This window comes from Nicotiana tomentosiformis, chromosome 3, assembly GCF_000390325.3.
Source record: "Nicotiana tomentosiformis chromosome 3, ASM39032v3, whole genome shotgun sequence".
Lineage (NCBI taxonomy): Eukaryota > Viridiplantae > Streptophyta > Magnoliopsida > Solanales > Solanaceae > Nicotiana > Nicotiana tomentosiformis.
The window spans coordinates 102,327,377-102,350,115 of NC_090814.1; the positions used below are offsets into that span (position 1 = coordinate 102,327,377).

At 35.8% G+C, this 22,739-nt stretch overlaps 2 protein-coding genes across 2 annotated transcripts; both read right to left on the reverse strand.

Annotated features, from left to right (window-relative positions):
- Window positions 1–360: 360 nt before the first annotated feature.
- On the reverse strand, window positions 361–5,466 carry LOC104108826 (sucrose synthase 6-like). The gene is made up of 15 exons (XM_009617954.4): window positions 4,587–5,466; window positions 4,343–4,475; window positions 4,094–4,248; window positions 3,821–4,013; window positions 3,615–3,733; window positions 3,297–3,513; window positions 3,112–3,207; window positions 2,838–3,011; window positions 2,633–2,749; window positions 2,377–2,543; window positions 2,066–2,290; window positions 1,398–1,964; window positions 1,170–1,308; window positions 953–1,080; window positions 361–674 (listed from the first exon to the last, which is right to left on the reverse strand). Exons 1-15 carry the CDS (start codon window positions 4,661–4,663, stop codon window positions 527–529), a joined length of 2,655 nt encoding a protein of 884 aa, XP_009616249.1. The 5' UTR covers window positions 4,664–5,466; the 3' UTR covers window positions 361–526.
- A 134-nt stretch (window positions 5,467–5,600) lies between these two features.
- Window positions 5,601–12,920, reverse strand: LOC104108825 (protein argonaute 1-like). The gene is made up of 22 exons (XM_009617953.4): window positions 12,761–12,920; window positions 11,429–12,240; window positions 11,111–11,319; window positions 10,883–11,032; window positions 10,625–10,758; window positions 10,395–10,504; window positions 10,104–10,210; window positions 9,792–9,930; window positions 9,595–9,711; window positions 8,655–8,762; window positions 8,424–8,495; window positions 8,052–8,174; window positions 7,803–7,968; window positions 7,461–7,720; window positions 7,241–7,383; window positions 6,995–7,057; window positions 6,864–6,927; window positions 6,598–6,733; window positions 6,443–6,516; window positions 6,265–6,359; window positions 6,143–6,174; window positions 5,601–6,006 (listed from the first exon to the last, which is right to left on the reverse strand). The coding sequence occupies exons 2-22, from the start codon at window positions 12,230–12,232 to the stop codon at window positions 5,780–5,782; spliced, it is 3,333 nt and encodes a 1,110-aa protein (XP_009616248.1). The 5' UTR covers window positions 12,233–12,240; window positions 12,761–12,920; the 3' UTR covers window positions 5,601–5,779.
- Between the last annotated feature and the right edge of the window lie 9,819 nt (window positions 12,921–22,739).

The window sequence follows — 22,739 nt, forward strand, 5'->3', positions numbered from 1 at the left end:
TATGGTTTTTATCAGCTCATGGTAACTTCTCAAAATTATATATTGACCAACTTTGTAAGTTGCAATGGCCAGGAAAAAAAAACCCACAAAAAAGGAAAGGAAAAACCCTCTCACTTGATCCCCTTCTAATGTTGTTCAAAGTGTAAAGAGAGTTTAGTACTATCACGTCATATAAAAGATAATTACATGTAACCGTCGGTAAAAAAAATAGGATTAGTAACATAAAAATAAGGCATGTTAGCTGTTATGACGGGTTAAATACACCTGATTGTGTAAAATTATTTACACTATCAGTATACAAGTTAAACCCTAAACAAGTAGCCACTTAACCATCAGGAGTTAACTTGTCATAAAATGCAATTCAACCAAAACGCCTGGCAATTTTATTACTGTATGTAATTGGTCATCACTACAAGAATATTATTAACATTCAATTATTGAATGAGACATATGTTAGCATTTTGTCCCAGCTTTGATGATTTTCCTTTTATTTCAGTGTTCTTTCCTAACGTGTTAAGGTTCTGAATCATTCAACTAAACGGTACAATTTTACCAAAGCATAAACTATAACAGAAGCAGAAACACAAAGACAGAGCCAATGGCAAGCGTGTTGCGCGATCTCTGTTCTTGAGGTCTCAAGTTTCTTGTCTTCTTCTTTTTCCTGAGGTGCAATCCTGTTTTAAACCAAGAATCAAAATCATCACAAAAATAACTCCATTGTATTGAAATATATACACTCTAGGTGGAGAAGTAAAAAAGGCAGCCCGGTGCACTAAGCTCCTGTTATACGCGGGGTCCAGGGAAAGGCGGTCGGCCGGACCACAAGGGTCTATCGTACACAGTCTTACCCTGCATTTCTGCAAGAGGCTGTTTCCACGGCTCGTCTTCTGGTCACATGACAACCACTTTACCAGTCACTCTAGGTAGAGAAGTAATTAAGTTAAAAGCATGCCTTGGTAATGGCAGAACTTTAGCTACTGCCGCTGGAACTGGTAGTGGTAGTTTTGGTTCTTGGGATTGAATAGAGTCTGATGTTGCAAGTGGCAATGGCTCTTCATGTGGGATCGGCAGGTTATTGGCCTGTGAAATTACAAAAGTAGCATAGTCAATGTATATTTCTTGTTCATTTTGAGGATCTTAGTAAATTGTAATCAACATATATAACCTACCAATTTCCTGAAGAGAGGATTGTAAAACATCTCAAAGTATCTTTGCTTAGCCTGCTTTTGCCCCACATTGAATTGTCTCCAAAATCCATAGATTGATCCCATATTCAATACTTTGTTTGCATAAATCTTCCACGTATAACTGCATCGAAGCAGGATTTAGACCACGGAAAATATAATATGATAAGCATTTTTGCCTTCTTTTTTTTAAATTTGGAACTAGTTTTTTACCATTCTTCAATGCGCTTGAGACCTCCTTCACATATCTTGTTCCAATATTTAGAATCAACCTTACACTTCTCAAAGAAATCAGCTATTTTCTTGCTCGATTCATCCCCATTGTAAGGATCAATATGGAAGCCTGAAACCCCATCAACAATGATTTCTGCAGGTCCGCCTTGATTAGTAGCAAATGTAGGCAGTCCACAATTCATTGCTTCAATAACAGTTAGTCCAAAAGCTTCATATAAAGCCGGTTGGACGAAAGCTCCTTTAGTGTCAGCAATAGTTCGATATAGCTCACTGTTTTGATATTTATCAGTTTGAGCTGCTATCCATCTCATTTGTCCCTTGAGCTTGTATTTCTCAATCAATTCATGCATCTTCTTGATTTCAGCTGCTTCCTCCCGGTCTTTTGATTTTGATGGATCGAAGAATCCCCCAACGATAACGAGGTTAACCAAGTTCCGCAACTTCTTATTCTTCCCATACCACTCAGTCAAGCCTGACAAGTTCTTCACCGTATCAAATCTTGCCATTGAAAATATAATTGGTTTTTTACGGTCTGCAAGAAATCCACTGTTCCAATAAAAAATATCACTGATAAGTACCACATATCAAGTAAAAACAGAACATTTTAAGCAATGGTTAGATTAGGAAAATGGGGCAATTAGACTTACATGTGCTCGTTGTTTTGCTCATTACTGTAAAGTAGTTCCTCAATAGCAGGACGAAACGCGCTGAATCGTTTCTGTTTCTCAGTGAAGGGGAAATAGGCAGACTGTTCAGCCCCAGGAGCAGCAATGTTGAACTTTGGATCAAATACATTGATGCCTGAAACAGCTCTATAAAGCCCCGGCATGGTAAATGCTGTGTGACTTTCATATTGTCCAGGCCTAGTTTCGCTGAAGGACGAGTAATAGCTTTTAGTGTTGGCCACAAGCAGTACATTCATTAAGTTGCCAAATATACTGAGAGAGTCAGTGCTAACCTTCCTGCGATTTCTTGATATGTGCTGGTAATGATAAAATCAGCAGCATTCATTGCCAATAAATCGGCAGTGAATTGGCAAGAAAAGTGGTACTTGGAATCAAACTGCTTCCACTTGACATCAGAATCTTCATACTTGGTTTTCTCTAATGCATGAGCAATGGTTCCCTAAAATGTTACAATCTCATAAGATTTCCGTTTAATTATCAAGAAAACAATGTAGAAAATCTGATCAGATAAATGATCAGCTGTAGAACCTGAGTAACTCCAAGTTTGTTGGCCAATAGAGATGCCACTAAATTTCCATCAGTGTAGTTCCCAATAATGAGGTCTGGTTTACCTTCCATGAGCTCAAGTATCTTAGCAGAAGCATCCTAATCACATACGTGACAAATGAGAATGATTAGCTCAAAAAACTGAATAAAGTGTATGAATAGGTGGTAATTTTGGTAGGAGACTTGCCTTGGCATAGTTCTCCAAGTAAGGATAGATATCAAACCGAGAAACCCATTGGCGAAGAACTCCTTTCTCTGTCCTGAATGGAATTCTCAGGATGTGAGAATGGGACGAGTTAAGTATAGGTTCCATCTCCTGATTGCATGTAGTCCCTCGAGCATCTGGAATGAGACGAGTGACCTGTACACATCAATGGAAGAAGGAAACAAATATCTCGATCATCTTAATCCCCTCTGAACAATTTCAAAACCTTGGCTACGCATATTTTTGCATAACTCACCACAAGAATCTTGGGCTTCACATTTAACCCTTGCTGCTTGATTCTTTGTAACATTTCCTCCTCTAAGGCTCTTACTTGATCCAGAATATAAACAACCTGTTAAATACAAATGTGATTTCAATAATGCAAGTGTCGCTAATAAGTAAATATGAGGCAAAAGGAGATAAATTGCTGTGTATGTAAACCTGGCCTCCAGTATCGGGCAAACCAAGGACATCTGCTTGGCCAAAGTAACCATGAATGGAGAAGATAACAATGTTGAATGTAGTAGGAAGCCTGCTGAAAAAGGACTCCATATTTATGGGATCTGGCGCTTGGATTATCTCGGAAAGCAGTCTCATTGTCTCTCTTACTCTTCCTGCATTGTGACCCCACCCTTTCTCAAAGCCCCATTCTTTGAGCCTAGTATTTTCATTATCAAGTCATAAACATAAACAACTTTTCAAAAGGCAACATATTCTTGGTATATTGCATATGATAACAGAAGCGTTTGAAAAGCTTACTTATGCTCAAAGTCTTTATAAGGTGTGTCTTTGGGAAAGGAAGATACAAAAACTTCAGCTACTATCAATGCTGCTTGAAGCTTAGAGACGCCATTCAGATTCTCATTGATCATTAGATTCTGCAAAGTGTCAATGTTTAAAAAGGATCTTTATAACATACATCATTATATAATTCCTTAAGAAAGGAAGGTAGTCCATTTCCATACCTCTCCTTGATGATTAAGAGCTAGTAAGTAATCAAGCAAAGGCTGGGCATCTTCTGCCTTTCCACCAAACTTTGAAGACAAAACTTTCGAGATGAAGTTTAGCCCATTTCCGACAGAAGAGGAAAGAGCTAATCGATGATTAGAGTAGTCAAAAGCACCAAAATCTACTTCGAGTGCATTTTCATCCTTTGCCCTGCTTGCACATTCAACCATCAAAACTAATCTTGAATATTAAAAAATTGTTTCTTTAAAATGATACAATCTTCCACTTACCAATCTTCATCAAAGATCATCTCTTTGAATTTGAGATAGTCCCTGGCTGAAATAGCTTCCACAGAGAGAGTTTCAGCGTTAACTTTGACATAATCCCAGAAGCCAGGATTGTGCCTTACTGCAAAAGCAACATAAGGTGGGACAACAGCTGCCTCCTGAAAATTTCAAAGGAAATCGTTACGCCTTGCAATAACTCTTTTGCTTTTCTTTTTTCTTCCTATTCAATTAAGTTGGTTAAATGGTGCTGACCTGTGTGGAACTCATAATTTTTCCAAGTGAACCCTCCAAAATCTTGGTTCTTTCTGCCTTGTCTTCAATAGTTTTTTCTATTTCTTCTGTTAAATGTTTCAGCTTCATCAACCTCCTTCCCATTGCAATGAACCTTTCACGTCCAATTTTGAAGTCAAAAAGAAAAAAAGTAGTTAGCATTATGCATTGAAATTTGACATAAATGGTAGAGGGAAAAAACAAAAAGAACAAGAAGGGTGTTCACCTAGCGAAGCATCTCTTCATATGATATCGGCTTTGTTTCAAAGCATCAGGCATGCTACCAGCAACAGTTGAGGCCATTGTAAATTTATAATTACAATGGGTTGAAACTTGCAGCGAGGACCCTTGGTGCTTGGTGACAAATGATGGTGCAATGCTTTATATAAGAAATGGTTGAATGAAAGGAGAAAGTAAGCACATGGAAAGGGAATTTAATGGCAGCCAATGAAGGAGTGTAGAAGCAAAGATAAAGACATTCCATGGTGCCTAGTTTGTGCTAAGGGGGCAACAAGGAAGAAGAAGAAAGATGGAGACAAAGTAAAGAATTCCCTTTTTGTGTACCATCAAATCTTGGTTTTGTGTTTTGCCATTCCCTCCAGACTTTTGAGTGCTGAGATTTATTCTTTTCTTCCTTAGTTTACCTACAAAACTTCAACTAACTGCTTTCACGCAGTGAATTGTGTATGCTATATATATCAAGTCCTACTAAAGGAAACAGTGCTGAAATTTAAATTTTTTAAATAAATCTTTAATCAGAGATGGCCGTTATTGTGTTGCAGTTAGGTTCGTCTCATTCTCCCTCTTCAGATATTAGATAAAACCATCAGAGAATTATCATGGAAAGAATAGATTCCTTTTAAGCCAGAGAATGGCCAAAAACATCATCCAACTGATTTTCCGCCAGTGGTGAACATACTTAATTTCTGTAAGTTTACAACAATACTGAATCGGAAGTTGGAAGCATTGGTAACAGACACAAATCAGAGGACATAGCACGTCTGTAATGGCCTCACAGCACTTCTATTGGAAACATCTTAATGATATAGTATTCACTAATAGGAATTTGAAACAGCCAAGTGCTTTGATACATGCAAGATCCAAAATGGAACAATCCACTAAACAAGCACTGATGATTTCAACCTATTATACCATGGTGTTAGCACCTTGCCAAAAATTAGTGCAAAAATTTAAAGATCCTCATGAGGAAGCTAGGAAGGAGAGCGCTTAAAACGTCACAAACGTTAAATAGTTTTCGGCATCAATAGTAACAAATATTAGGGGAAGCCAAGCAGTTACATCTATGATTTATAGGAAAACACAAAACCAAACAGGCATGCTAAGCCATAATTAACAGAGTCCGGCTCCAAAGGATGCATGTCAGCTAAAGTCCAAAACTAAAGCTTGTTTGTTAAGACTCTAGCAATAGAACATAACCCTCTTCACATTATCCTTGAGCGCAGGAAGAGGTCTAACAGCAGCACCAACACCAGCACCTGGGGCTCGGGTGTTCCTTCCAGCAACCCCTGCACCACCCCCTCTGCCAGCAGCAGCCCCACTTGTTACTGAACCGCCGTCAGATGTCTCAGGCTCCATATAAAATCGAGCACGGAAAGCTGCCAAATGCGCATAATATGCAGGGGGAACTGCAAAAGCAAAAAAATTATGTTCAAAAACATACCATGATGAACAAGTTAATACTAAAATAAGTAAAGAGAAGGGAGTACTACAAAAGAACTGACTAAATAACAAACAAAGCCATAAACAAGTGTAGGGGCATACCGATGGAGACGGAACGTGTGCACCTTGCATATCTAAAAAGAGGAAGATTAAAGACCATCAGAATGACCAAGTACAGAAGGAAATTTCCAGAACAATCCTGATAAATTCAAAAGCGCACTCACGTATAGCAGAGGTTGTTGGTCAAAGACTGCAGCGCATCGGCTGTGAATTTGTTCTCGTCCCATAGAACATGGTAGTGAGCCGGACGGCTCGTACCCTACAGTATCACAACATTCATTAACATTACAATTCTGCCTCACTTTGACCACCACTATGGTTTACATTATAGCAATCATTCACCTGTATGCCAGCATGGCTACAAAGATAGAAATCAAACTCTGTCGGGTGGCATATCTTTGAATCCACAACAGTACCTGTACAGTTATGTTTTGAAAATAAGATTTTAGAATCACTTGTAAGATGTCCAAAGTACAAGAATTTAGATCCACACTTACCGGGTATAATGTTCCCGCTCCTGTCAACGGCATTTCTGTCACGGTGGTTATTGGCAAAAAGTCTTGTGTGATGTCGTTTCTGAACCACAACAAATGTAACTGGGGGCTGATAATTTGGCTCCAAAGACGCACATGCCTGAATTAGCTCAAGTCAGTTCAATACTTCTTAATAAATAAAAGTAGGAAAAGGAAATGAGCAGATTACACATAATCTATAATTAAGAATAAACAAGCAAGCATAAATAACAAAAAAGAAAGGAACATACTTTGCGGATCGCATCAAGTTCGAAAAGAAGCACTTGATAAAATTGTCCTTCACTGACGCCATCCCTGAAAGAGAGTATTTCATTTAAGAAAAAACGCATATTGCACTTGTAACAGCATTATTTCACCATACCTGTAGAAAATGATTCTCTGAGGCTTTTGTCCAGTAGCTCTTCGGAAGGATATAAGTAAGTCCCTGAATAATACATAGGAAAAGTTAGAATATCATAATAAGAAAAGTTCAATCCTCCATCAGAATCCAAGGGAAGAGACCAGCTGCTAAAAGCTTCCTATCAGAATCCAGAGAAACACTAACTGCTAAAAACTCAAGAAAGTACAGGAAGTACTAGAAGAAGAGGAAGCAATAAAGTTATCGTACTTAATCATGCCACCAGCCACTGTCCCCTTAACAGGATCTTGCCTAGTCGTGTACAGATCCTGAATAAGCTCTTGCCTATGGGCTTGAGCAGAAACTAGACCAGCATACTTTGTAATCTCAGGCCAATCTTGAGAAGCAACCACCTGCAAAGACAATTATTTCACACATTCAGAACCTCAAAGATAAAGATGTGGTCCACGAACTGAATAACAAAGTGTACCGCGGCAATGGATGGGCTAGAATCCTCCCCAGGGTGAGGGTGGGTGACATCCGCACCAAAAATGATGGTAGGCCGGTCGCTGACAAGGGGAATTCGCCTCGATATTGCATCAACAAGCACAGTGTTTCTCCCTCCCACCTTCACATTGATTTTCAGCGCTACATTGGCTAGATACTGTTTGCTCATCTTAAATACATGTTTTGTCAAACAGCACTGTGAGACAACTCCTAGTTCAGTCTCACAAATTCGCTTCAGATCACCTGGTCAAGAAATAAAAATATTAGCGACCACATATTCCAAACTTCTGCTAAAGAAGACAAGAAGTTTTATTTTCATTTATACCATAAAGAGATCCATTATTGTCTGGCAAGATGACAACTAGCAGATCAAGCTCTCTCCCATGCGGCTGCAACTTAGTCATAGCATCATGAAATCGAGTTTTCAAGGCTCTTTCGACCTGATCAGGGCGTGCACTCGAAGGTGGCAGAACAGGATTTGGATTGAAATTCTAAAAAGACAAGATAATAACGTCAATAGTGGGTTGAAAGACCAAAAATGACAAGAAAAGAAAACTGCAAACTGCTTATTTACCATGCCAGATATCTGGCACATTTGTGCAAGCTCAGAACAAAACCCATGAGCAACACTGTCTTGCACATTGCGAGAAAAGTTTATGCAGATCCAATTGTTAACTGTTCCTCCATTTACCATTTTCTGACAATAGTAAGAGATACAGTATTAGTCTTAGCTGAGCAAAGAACAACAGCCACACAGCAGTCTCACAAAAAAGCCAGGATGGTGTGTACTAGTGCACCTCCAATATTTTCATTGAATCAAAATAATGAAAGGAAAATGCAACGCGGACCTTCTACCAGTACACACCAGATAGTACGAATTAACTGAACATAAATAAAAAACAAACAGATGAGATGAAATTTAAACAGTGTCAACAGTACTAGTTACCTTATTCATCATATTCCATTGGCCAACTTGTGGCAGGCAGTCTTTTTCCCGACCGTTATCATGATATTTAAGCTGCAGAAATACATACTCATTACTGAAATCCTAACTAAAATAAACTCACTGCACAAATCAAAATTAAGCAAGAATGGTATACTCGGGTAGTAAGACAATACCCCCTCAACCATCAGAGGAATCATTTTTTTGATAAAGTTGTGAGGAGCCTTAACTTACCCGAGGTGGAGGCAAAATACGAGCCTCAACTTGTGCCAACTTGTCACTAATCTTAATACCAAACTCCTTGGCATATGGGTCATTAGCATAGGCGTTATGACGTACAGTCTGACATAGAAACGGAAATAAAATGGAAGTGAATAAGCAAATTATCACATCAAAAACAGTCATCTCTTTGTAACTTTTGCTAATAAATACTGTGATGTATAGCACAGCAACCATGATATCTTTTCCAAGTCTCAACATGTCAAAAATGACTACCGTCTAGCCTTGAAAGAAATCTAGACAAAAAGGACTATCCAATGTCGGTGACCGTGGCAAATGCTTAGCCTTAAAGATCTCACATTATTTTCGAAATGTGTTAAAGATGGAATATGGACCATAACACGGGACTAAATCTAGCAAGCATTCACCAACATAGCCCGTGGCAAAGCAGGACAGACTCTCTCACCATAAAAGAATGAAAACAAAAGATCTTATTTACATTGATAATGTGCACAGGTGATGCAAATTTGTGAATCATCAAGTTTCTTACTTGTATCAAAATACCACTTCCAGCAAATTAAATTTCCAAACTAGATAACCACAGCCATGCAATTACAAATCACAAATATAAATAAGATTGCTCTCTCTCTCGCTCTCGCTCTCTCGCTCTCTCGCTCTTTTTTCCACCACAACCTTATCAAGTGAAACTCTGTGACCAACACATCACGCTATGGCTCCTAATAATAGATAAATCTATATGAACAAAAAGTAATAACTGATATGAAGTGCAGCAACTTAGAAACAAAGTAACAGCACCAGTAACAATTAATTTAACGTTCATATGTCACTTTACTTCTACATTAAAAAATAAATCAACCGCCCAAGTAGCCAACTATGCCTTGATCGCAATGTATTCCAAATAAAGCATGTAAATAAATAAGGCAGAGCCCCAAACCTCAAGAATATCGCGCTCCCTCTCTTGGGGACGCTGACAGGTCACTTTCAGAAGTGCAGTGATCTGTCTCTCATTCAAGCGCTTTGAGTACCTTTGTCCCTCCACAATCTTGCAGACCTGGACCAGATATATGTAAGCATAGAAAATTGATAAGATAAGCAGCGAAGACTAGTTTTCAGTGTGAAAGAGGCACTAACTTCCATTGGCAAGTAATTAGGTCTCTGCTGATTTCCAACTTGTAGACAAGGCCACTGGGTATGCTGAATTACAAACCCATATGTTTCTCGAAAATATTCAATTACAGATTTCACTGTACCATTTTCATCAACAGGGAAACTACCAAAAAACAAGGGGGAAACAAAAAGAAAGATCAAGGATCAGCACCAAGAAAGAATCAAGGAAGATATGACAGGAAACAGAAAGCCAGCATGTAGGAACACCACTATTTGCAGCTACACATGATATGACCTTATACAAAAGTTCTCTTATAACTAAATAAGCCTACATACGTTAACTCTCGTGTTGCTTGAGATGTTAAACCCGAAATGCGGTACTTCCTCCGCATATTTCCACGATGAGTAACCTCCACCTTCACCCCTCTCAGTGCTTTTTTGATCTGCAGCTCAAAAACCACCAATTACAGAGTGAGAGAAACAACATTCATAAAGAAGCAAGTTACTGAAGTAAGACAACATATCCAGAAAGTACAATCTGCTACACGCTAACCAGATAAAGGAGGACAAACATCTAAACAATGACTAGAAATTAAGAATAAGATTCTTAGAAAATCAGAAGTTTACTTTTACACGGTCAGCATCAGACAGTGGTCTAGATGACACATCTCGATTCAGAAGCTGTGTCACAAAATCAATGACTGGCAGTGGCTCAAAGAAGGCAGTGGAAGACATATCTGTACATTGATGCACAAAATTGTACATCATAAAATTTTCTTGATTACTGTGGGAGTTTAAGTAAAACTTCAAAGAATATAGCAAAAACAACAGTTCCAAAATGTCAATACTACGCATACCGATGTTTAGTGATAAGCCCATTTGTGTAGGGCGAATGCTTTGATAGAACCCACGCCAACTCTCTAAACCGTCACCCAATGGTTGCCTTCGCCCTAAATCAGGGGAATAGAAAGAACGGCCCACAGGACAAAACCTGCCATCACCCACAAATTAAGAAAATATACAAAATGATATTCACAAATAATCAATTTTCATTGTGTACAATCATCACCATGTAAAGAAACTACAGTGATGTGCATTGCATCCAAAAACCATACCTAGATGTTGGCAACTCACGCAGAACAATATCCAGAACTTGAAGCGCCTCTTGAGGTGCATCGGCCTGCCTCCCTTCTAAAAACATTCCCAAGTGATGAAGATCAGCACGGCCAGCCAATTTGATCACAACTTTAAATTCCCTTTCCCTCCTGATTCAATAATAACAAAAAGAACTTTAGAATTGCTAGAAACTGAACCAACAACTATTTGAAACTTCAGGTATATACCTAGCACCACCAGGCCCATCCTCATCATCAATAAGAGTTATTTTAAAGTCTTTTTGAACAAATGGAAGGGGCCCTGCAGTGTATAGACTTTTCCTTCCATCATATGCTGGAAGTCTCTTCCCAAGATGAGATTCTCGGTACAGCTTCACCAGCTGTGCCATGACAGCACGGTTGACGCCACGTGACGGCACCTCTGGAGAAATTGTGACCTGAAATTCATTAAATATTGATTAACATAGATATGATAAACAATAGGGAAGAATATAAGAAACCAAAATAATAAAAACAAAAAAATTATTAGAGAGTTTGAGCACTCACATCATACTGGTGCAAGTCTTTGTCAGGCAGCTCTGCGAAGAAGTGATTGGCTTTGACAATGCATCTCATACCAGTGCTCCCCTTCCCTGGGCGCAGGGGAAACCTTAGTGATTTGCTTGATGCAGGTGGTACTGCTTGCGTTGGAGCAGCTTCTTGCTGCACAGCAAGTTGCTGGAACTGTTGTGTCACTTGTAGAGCTGCCTGCTCAGGTGGCTGAGATGAGGAACCAGCTTCCGAGGATGTTTCAGTTGGTCTTACATAAGGTATAGGCTGAGTAGTCATTGCAGCTTGATATGGAGTCTGGGAGGTAGCTTGGTGCAGCTCGGGTGCTGGTGGCATAGAAGGTCCACCGGAAGGTGCCCCACGGCCACCTATGCCACCATGTTGCTGGGGTGGTCCTCCGCCTCGTTGATGCTGCTGAGTCCCCCTGCCCTGCTGATAGTATTCAGGTTGTCCGCCATATGACTGTTGAGGGACCATTCCACCATATGACTGTTGAGGGGCCACTCCACCATATGACTGTTGAGGGGCCACTCCGCCTCGTGGAGGTCCACCAGCACCACGGCCACCATATCCACCCTGCTGCGGCCTCCAGCCTCTTCCTCCACCTTGGTAGCCGCCTTCTTGTTGTTGCTGCTGTGGACGCTGGCCGCGACCCTGTCCTCCAATTTCTTGAGCACCTTGGTAGCGGCCTTGTGGTTGCTGCACCTGCTGTGGATGCTGGCCACGACCCTGTCCTCCAGTTTCTTGAGACCCAGAGCTCTCACTAGAACCAGGTAACTCAGTTCTCCTCTTCCGCACCATTGTATCAACTAGAAAAAAACAAACAACAATAATCGAAAAAAGTCAGCCATGTTCAAACGGAGATCAGCAATGACCTCAGAACCGAAAAGTCACAAACCAAAACCCAAAAAAGAAGTATCCGATGTACTATATATAGACAGAACAAGCCACTTATATTGTAGACATATGCAACACTTATTTCCAAAACTAAAAACAAAACACCAAAGAGGACAGGAAAGCAAAACAACAAAAACCCTAGCAACCTAAAGTACACTTTAGCACTGGCTTAAAATACATTTGTGAAAGCAAAAAAGTGATAATCTAAAAGATCTGATCATCAAGCGAATTCAACGAAAACAACAGCAACGGAAGAATCAGAGTAAAACTCACAAGCGAAACCACAGATCGACGAGAAACGAAAGCCAAAAACACAAAGCAAACAGATCTATCCAAAAACATCACAAGCTAAAATTAACACAAGTACAAAGAAACGAAATCTAACAACAGAAACGGCAAAAAAAAACCTAAAAACACTAATCCGATCGTTACCTCAAAAACCGCCGCCGCTGTAAAAGCCGATCACCGCACACTCCAAAAGATGGGAGCAGAGGAAAAAAAACCGGCACTAAAGGACTAGAGAGAGAAAAAGTAAGAAAGTGAAGGATTGAGGGAGGGGACTGTAATTTGTAGAGAGAGAAAATCGATAAAATGGAAGGGGATTAAGGAGACCCGGTGGCTTATAAAGCGAAGGTAGGTCGTCTAAAATGACAACTTAGCCCCTACATGGTTCCTTTTCTGTGTCGAGTCCAATCGGATGCTGATGTGGACATATCGTAGACGTTGACTGGGTTCTAATAAGCTGGCTGATGACGTGGAAAAGCTTACGCAGCATATTTTGTTTTTTTAATTTTCTATGAACTATTTACTCCTACTAATGTTTGTTAGATAGTAGTATAAATAATAGGTGTAGTTTGATCTATCATATCAACTTAGTTATATTAATTTTATTATGTTACCAAAAGATGCTTATAATAAGAGATTTACCTTCAATGTTAGTGGTAGTGAAAGGAGAGAGAAAAAGAGTAATTAATGGAATAAGAATCACATAAGTTGTACGGGAGACTCCATTAATAAAATGAACTATAAGTCTTAGTAAGTTACATTAACTTATTACTTTATCACTAATCTAATTGTATAAATATGCTTGAACATAAAACTTAAATTTTGTGCACCTGTCAATAATGAATTGCTTTATTCTCCACATTTATCATTTATATATATTTTTAGAGTATTGCAGTTTTCCGTAAGAAAAGTTGAATTTCTTTTTTAATTGGTTTTTGTTCACGATTTTTTTGTAAATATCTTAAACATTATTAAAGTACACACGTTGTAGGCAATTTATTTATTAATTTAATCAATGTGAAAGTCAAAATTGTTTTAGAGTTTTAGCAATATTTTTCAACAAACAAACAAACAAAAGACGTACAGTTAGATAATACAAAGTCTAAAACCAATTATTCCAAAAATAAATCCAAACACACGTTACACATAAAACCAGAACAAAATTATTAGTAGAAACATTTGTTGTCATTAATTTTTGATTGACTTGTTATTCATTTCGTATACTTTATATTGGTGGGTTTATTAGAGTGCGTGGAGTTGTATTAGTGGGGTTTAGTGGAGTAGTGATGTAATCAGTGGTCTGGTGGACTGATACTTTTACTTTCTAGACTAGTTAAAGCTTCAGAATATTGAGTTACTTTCATCCACTTGCTTTCTTTCGTTTAATTTTTTTATATATATATTATAGTAGTATATAATATAATATACAATAATAATAATAACATATATAGTATTATCCCACATCGTGGGGTAGGGGTGTTCATAAAAACATGAAAAAATGAATCAAACAGAAAACCGAACCAAACCGACCAAAAAATGATACTTTTTAGGTTTTGTTTGGTTTGGTTTTGAATTTTAAAAACCGATCAAATTTGGTTTGGGTTTTAATCAAAAAATAACCGAAAAAATTAATACAAAACGACTATAAAAATAGTTATTTAAATTTATTATTATACCTAGATATATGTATATTTTTATATAAAGTTTCTAAAATTTTATGGTACATACTAGTCATTAATATGCTTAGTCTAGTTTTTTGCTATTATAATAATCTAATTCTTTGTCTTTACATTCTAGTTTGATTGGTAGTTTTTTTTGCTAAGTACAATAATTTATTTCATGTTAAAAATAATTAATTTTTAATTGAGTACTTAAATTATTCATCACTAGTTGATTCAATTATCATCAATATATTTTGGTAAATGATAGATTTCTCAAACATCAATTGGTTTGATAGTGTTACGTTGACAATGTAGTCTCTGAAATATGTGTTTGGTAGTGTATGTCTCGTATTTAAGAAAAAATCGATAAATAACCGAAAAAATGAAAAACCAAACAAAACCGATAAAAAATCGATTTAATTGGTTTGGTTTGGTTTCAATATTTGAATAATCAACTTACTGGGTTTGGTTTCTTTTTAGGGAAAAACTGATCCAAACTGAACCATGAACACCCCTACCGTGGTGTCTGGGAAGGGTAATGTGTACGCATACCTTACCCTTACCTTGTAAGGATAAAGAGGTTATTTCCAATAGGCCATCGGCTCATGAAAGCATAAGCACCACATTAATGAAAAAATAGATACGAAGGGACAGTACCAAAAGGCCATATAAAAACAGAATAAAAACAACAAATAGTAAGGTGATCAACAATAAAAGAATAACAGTTAGTCATAAAAACCTACTACCAACAGGAAGCGAGATTGCATGCCAGTACTACTGTTATGAACACTCTAAACTACCTACTATACTACCCTAATCTTCGACCTACATACCTTCCTACCAAGGGTCATGTCCTCGGTCAGCTGAAGTTGCGCAATGTCTTACCTAATCACCTATCCCCACCTCTTATTTGGCCCGCCCCTACCTCTCTGTAGCCCCTCCAATATCAACCTCTCACACTTTCTCACTGGGGCGTCTATGCTCCTCCCCTTCTCATGCTCAAACCACCTAAGCCGCGCTTCCGGCATCTTATCCTCAATAAGGGAGTCACACCCACCTTGTCGCGAATAACTTTATTTCCGATCCTAACTAACCCGGTGTGCCACACATCCATCGCAACATCCCCATTTTTGCTACCTTCATATTCTGCACATGAGCGATCTTGACTTGCCAATACTCCACCTCATACAACATAGTTGATATGACCACCAATTTGTAGAACTCACCCTTAAGTTTTGGTGGCACCTTCTTGTCACACAAAATACCGAAAAGCGAGTCTCCATTTTATCCATCCCGCCCCAATACGATGTGTGACATCTTTATCAATCTCCCCATCCCCTGAATAATAGACCTAAGGCACTTAAAACTCCCTCTCTTAAGGATATCCTACGAGTCCAGCCTCACCTCTCCTTCCCCTCCTCGAGTCTCACCACTGAACTTATACTCCGAGTATTCTGTCCTGGTTCCAGGGTCTGCCTCCATACCTCTAATTGCACGTTCATACTGTCTCGTATCTCGTCAATCAATACAGTATCATCTGCAAATAGCATGCATCACGGTACCTCCCCTTGGATGTGGCGCGTCAGTACGTCCATCACCAGAGCAAACAAAAAAGGGCTGAGTGTCGACCCCTGATGCAACCTCATCATAACCGAAAAATGGTATGAGTCCCCACCCACCGTCCTCACTTAGGTCTTTACTCTATCGTACATGTCCTTAATCAACATAACTTAGACAACATGTACACCTCTAGCCTCCAAAAATCTCCACAAAATATCCCTCGAAATTTTATCGTACGCCTTTTCTAAGTCGATGAACATCTTATGCAAATCCTTCTTTCTCTCCATATATTGCTCCATCAATCTCCTAACAAGGTGGATGGCTTATGTAGTCGAACGCCCCGGCATAAACTCAAACTGGTTCTCGAAAATAGATACACTCCTCCTCACCCTTATCTCTACCACTCTCTAACTTTCATAGTATGGCTAAGTAGCTTGATACCCCGATGGTTATTACAATTTTGGATATCACCCTTGTTCTTGTATACAGGAACCATCGTGCTCTGCCTCGACTCTCCGGACATCTTCTTCGTTCAAAAATGATATTAAATAACTTAATGAGCCACTCCAAGACTGCCTTGCCCGCACTCTTATAAAATTTTACCGGAATTTCATCCGGCCCAGTCACTTTGTCCTGCTCATATTACGCATAGCCCCCTCAACCAATAATCCAAGTATGCAACCAAGTGATGTTTGTTTTGAAAAGAAAATCGAGCCGCTATCTGATAAGAAAGCATGTATAACTATTATCTTGTCAAAATTATTTTTTAATAGATTTTTATTCAGTAAGAACTTTCATTCTTAGAAAAAATCAAATAGTCCTGAAATATAACCTAAGTAATCGGCTTTAGCCCTTCATCTACCAATGACAAAAAGCTTATCAACTAGACCAAAGTCATTCTGGTATTTGGGGTATTTGTCGGTCGGTACGATACGTTATTTAGATATTTCGGTTTGATATTTTTGGTATTCGGTTTCGTAAAATGCTATAACAATACCGTAACTAATTAAATTCGGTATGATTCGTTTTTTCTCCTTTCAGTTTCGGTATATTTGGTTCGGTAACTTTGGCTTATTCAGTTTGAATACTAACTAGTGCATAGAGTTATAGACGGTAATATTCTTAATTAAAGTACTCAAAAGTACAAAACTAAAAATGTTTGTTGACAAAATTTTTGTCCAAAACCAACAAATATCAACCTAGAGAGAGAAAACTTAGAGAAATATCGTGTTACTTGCTTAGAGTTAATTGATAAACTTAGAGAATAAAGGAAAATAAAATTTTAGATTTCTTATATTTATCTATATTATATTCAAAGCACGAAAGCCCTTAGTGAAATATCGTTCTCCTTTTTTACCCTTTAAAAACAGATTTTATACTGGACAAAATAGTAATTTAAGTTATTTTCCTAATATTTTGGACTTTAAAGTTAGCTAAAATTTTGGTAATCAAAATCCTTCCTTATTTAAATTATGTAAAAATCCTAATAGTTAGAAATTTAAACTCAAATCAAAGTTTACTTATATAGACTACTAACGAAAGCTAGGATGACAAAGAGAACAAGCATTACGCGTTGGAACAAGTACAATCTTATTCTACAATTACTGTAAAAATTAAAAATTATACATATGCAGCCATTGTTACGGTAACTACTTTAATGCTTATTAGTGAAAACTTTATGAAATGCTAGATACCAAAGGAAGGATTCAATTAACAAAATCTTATGGATGCTCTAATAAAATGTCGTATCATTATATATTTTTTGGGTCAAACGTAGTAATTATATGGGAATTGCTGACCAATATTTAGGCGTTCTATCTTTAGCCAATAGCTTCTTAATCCTTGCATATTAGAATTATTTAACATAATTATAATATATTTCATATTAATTATTTTAATATTTAGGATCTGAAAATTAACTAAGATTTTTTTTATTTGAACTATGTAGAAATATTTATTCACTACTTTAAATAAATTAAATTTTAATTGCCTTATATAATTATTTTCTTATTTGAATGACGTAACATAATTATAATCTCTTTTAAGTTATAATTAAATATTTAAAATTGGAATAAACAAAAAATAAATTAGTTAATGTTAAAACCAAATAATTAAGTATAAAAATCCAATTCAATTATTTATAAAATTATATATATATGTATTAAGGAGTATACAATAATTTTGATTTTATAATAAAAATATGTGCAAAGCGCGTACCATAAGACTAAAGAAGTAGTACTTAAAAAATATGCTTCATATTGGACAAAACAGTAATTTAGTTATTTTTCTAATTTTTAGGACTTCAAAATTAGTTAAAATTTTGGTTATTAAATTTTTCCTCATTTGACATTTGTATCTCTTTGTATAACGATATTAAATACACTAAATCCCCTTTTATAAATAAACTAAAACTAATATTTATGGGTTGAGATCATTAATGAATTTACTACTTCTATTCTTGAACAAATAAAGTTCAATGTAAAATCTATATGAATGGAAATTTTTTAAAGCCTACGAACATTAAGGCTTCCAAAAATCCTACCAAATCTGGTGGTTATTCACCTAATATATAAAAGTTCACCAAAGGAAGTTTTTCTTTTTCCATTGATACAATAAATGACTTGGTGTATTTTTTCATATATTAAGTTATTTATATTAGTTGATAAAACTTTGAGAAATTGTGATAAAAGCATATGAATTAACAAATATCCATACTTTTAGGATTTAATATTTGGCCACACAAATAGTAGTATTTTTCAAAAGATATATTCAAAGGATATTCTTTGAAAATTCACGTGAATCGATAGATCAAACCCTTATGTAGTTATGTAAAGTTGAATGATCTTTTAACCTTAAAAATAAGCACTTATTTTATACCATTTATGTACAAAAAATAAATACATATTATCAAATTCCTTAAAATACTTAATTAATAAAAGGACACTTAACAATTGTACATCAAGTTCAAATGATATAGTATCTAACTTTAGGGGAGATAAATATATTATTATTATTACATTCTTATCATTTAATTTATGTGTATCAATTGTATTCTATTAAATAATTCCAAAATAAATAAGAAACGGATAACTCTAATAACTTAATCGGAGGCACCAAAAGCGGAAGTTCAAAATCATCACCATTTAGTTTTGAACTTTATTAGAATAATAATTAAAACTATAAATTGCGCGTTAATAAGTAATTATACACTCATTATCATCATTTGCCCAAAACTATCATTTAAGTTTTCCCTAATATTTTGAAGTTTTTAATCAATCAAACTTTGTGCATTTAATCCTTACTTATTTGAATTGTATATAAATTCTTAATGTTAAATACACTATATAAATTTTTTTCTTATTTGAATTATGTAAACTTTTATTTTATAACTTAAACATAATTTTAATATAATACTTATCTAATTGTTTTAAACATATCATCAAGATGGGTACACGTGCAAAATGCATATCATAAGACTGGTGTTATAATAAATAAAATATGTATTGTATAATATAATATATATTTCGGTACAATATCGGCATTTCGGTATTTTATTTTTAAATACCAAATACCATACCTAATACTAATTTATTTTTAAACTTAAACCAAATACCATACCGAATACCAAAATATCGGATACCGAATATCAAAATTTTCGATTTCGGTATGGTAATTCAGTATTTACCAAATTATGCACAACCCTACTCGCACTTATTAAGGGTGTCATCTAGTGGTTAATAAATAATTTAAAATTATGAAAAACTAATATTATTGTTCAAATTCTATTAAAAAAAAAACATGAGCAAAGATTAATTTTAACCCGCGATCGAAGCTATTTACATCTGTTTGCCACAAAAGTATATCAAATTTATATATTTTTATATATAACATACTAGAAGGGTATATACGTACAATAAGATTATTCTGCAGTTATACATTGTCATTTTCTCAAAAATTAATGCTAGGTGATTTACTTCAAACTTGTATAAGTTTGATGCAAATTTATCCGGTACCTATATTGATGTAAAATAACATGTGCGTATTAGAACAATCAAATTGTAAAAAGGGAAATAAATAGCTATCACTCAAAAACTATTGTACTTATTTCTTTCTTGGACTAATCTATTTCGAACCGTTGTACCAAAGGATTGAAAATTGAAATCCTTATGTCTAAAGTTGTTACATAATCCTAATTGGTGTCTATTCAATTCAAAGATTTGTAGTTGGGAATTTTGGAGAAACCAATTTGGCAAAATAGAAAGGATATCAAACTATCAATGGCTTCTTTCAAGTTTTCTCCTTACACATATGATCACGTGATCTTCATGTGACCATTCTGCCATTTTAGGAAAGAGATAAACATTAGTGTGTGGATCATTTTAGTCACAAGCTATTTACATAAAAAACTATTTGGTTCATGAACAGTTTATAAGGACAAAAGTACGTGTCTTTTGGCTGTTAGAGAATATTCTATATAGACAAATTCAGTAATTACTCAAAATTTATGCAAAATGCCGAAATAAGAACTATATTCAATCTAAGTAATTCTGAATATTGTTTTTTGTTAGTGCAGTAGTGTTTGCCGTAAAGGATTAAGTATAATTAATTATTAACATCCTTTTGTTGGAAGTGGAAATGTCAGTTGGATGTGGGTGTCTTTGAAAGCAATAAGATTCTCAACTAATACAGATAAGGTGTTTATTAAATTGTTTTAGTGGGTCCATTTTCCAATTAGCACAAATTAGAGGTTTGATGTTTTACCAGGAGTTTCTTAATGCAGCTAGGGACCAAATTAGCTTTTGGGGGAAAATGCTTATGCACACTGATTTATACATAGTTAAATGAATGTGATAAATTGAGGGTACACATATATATCCTCTATTAAATGTTAACTTGTTTTTTTTGAGCCGAGTATATATCGAAAACAGTTTCTCTATTTTCACAAGGTAGGAGTAAGGTCTACTACGTACATACTATCCTCCCAAAACCTCACTTAAGAGATTAAACTGAGTATATTATTATAATTAAATATTAAATTGTATGTATAGCTATACATCATGTATTCGTCCACGTGTAGATAAATTTCTTAAGTACTACTACATACGCTAGGAAGTACCTCATTTGTTCAAATAAGGGGAGGACAAAATTACCCGGTGAAATTAGTTGAAATCCGATTATTAAAAAATACACTAGGAAGTATGATGTGACAGGGGCTGAAGCAAGTGGTGAGTGAAGGACCATTCTTGGTCGTCCTTTATTTGGTGACATGATTGTTATGTTACTGTATCATCCATGTTTGGTATGTAGATATTTCACCTTTGGATGAACTAAAGATGTTTGGCTATAGATGAAGTAGTATACATTAATAAGTTCCAAAAGTTCTAGGGAAGTGTAAAAGAGTTTTTATTTATTTATGATTCCAAGACTTCTCATCTTAATTTTGAGACTCTTAAAGCCATTTACACGTTACTTGCCTACTTATAAATTACCCATTAAAATTAATGAACGAACTTACATGACCTACCTCAAGTTCTCATCAATTATTGTAGTATTGCGTATACCTACTTATTAGCCGTTATCATTCTTCTTGTGATTTCTATTGTCCACTAATTCTTATTTATTTTATGAATGACTATAAGAATTTATGAAAAAAATAATTGCATGTGAAGAAAGAAAGCACTTGAAAATAGAGAGTTTTAGTTAAAGGTGTCAAGGTGCCGGGCCGGTCAGGTTTAGGAAAAGGGAACCAGCCGGTTTCATTACCGGGCCGGTTTCGATTATTTTTTATCCGATTTATCGGTTCTGGGCTTCCTCGGTACAAAATTTAACCGGAACGGTTGCGGGTCTAATGGGCCAGCCCAGACTTTTTTTTGTTGGTATTTTGTATAACAATCGTAATTTATATTAAGATAAAGTAAAAATGTAAAACATTAAAAACTAACGTATAAAAAGAATGTTTGAATAAATTTGAATGGCTTTAAAAGCCTTATATTTGAAAAATTCATTACGAATTTAAGATAATACAATGAACATGAAAAAAATATAACTTATAGTATAAATCTTATACTGGACACTGGAGTGTTAATAACTTATATGTAAGGATCAAATTTCAAACTTCAAAGGACACTGGAGTGTTAATAACTTATATGTAAGGATCAAACTTCAAACTTCAAAGGTTTTCATAATTTCATTTCAAATTTTCATTACATAATAATACTTCAAATTAATCTAACAAACTAAAACATTAAGTTTAAATAAGTCTAATAATTTTAAAATAACATAAATTGTCTTAAATCAACTTAAATACGAATTTTTGGAGGACGCTCAAGACAACTTTTCATATGCCTCCTTAAACAATATGTGCCCTCCCACTTTCGACGAAAATTTAAGACTCAGCCATAGTTCTTGCACTTTACTTTGTGAACTTCTTTATTTTTTTCTACCGCCTCAAAGTGTTCCCAAACATATGAGCGCACTCTAGAAGCACGTGGCATGATTTAACTTAAATTGAGAATTTGGGTTTGAGAATTGAGAGATGAGTGAAAAATAAAGAAGAAGGAGGGTCTATTTATAGTTTTTCAAAAGGCTAAATTAGTAAATAATAAAAGTATTATTTTTGAAAAAAATGCCCAAAAAGCTATTTTTGCGAATTAGCCGTTGGGCAACAGTCAAAATGGCAGCTGACCGTTGCCAAACGGTCAACTTTGTAAAATTATAAATCAAGAAATAGCCATTGAACCGGTCATGTTAACCGGTACCAAAAAATTACCCGGCACAGTCTGGTCTATGGGTGTTTAACGGGCGGGCTGTACACAAAAAAATCAGCTCATCCGTTTAACTTTCCGGGCTGTTAGCGGGTTAAATTAGGGGGTTGTACTTTTTCAAAAAAATTTTTGTCCGTCTGG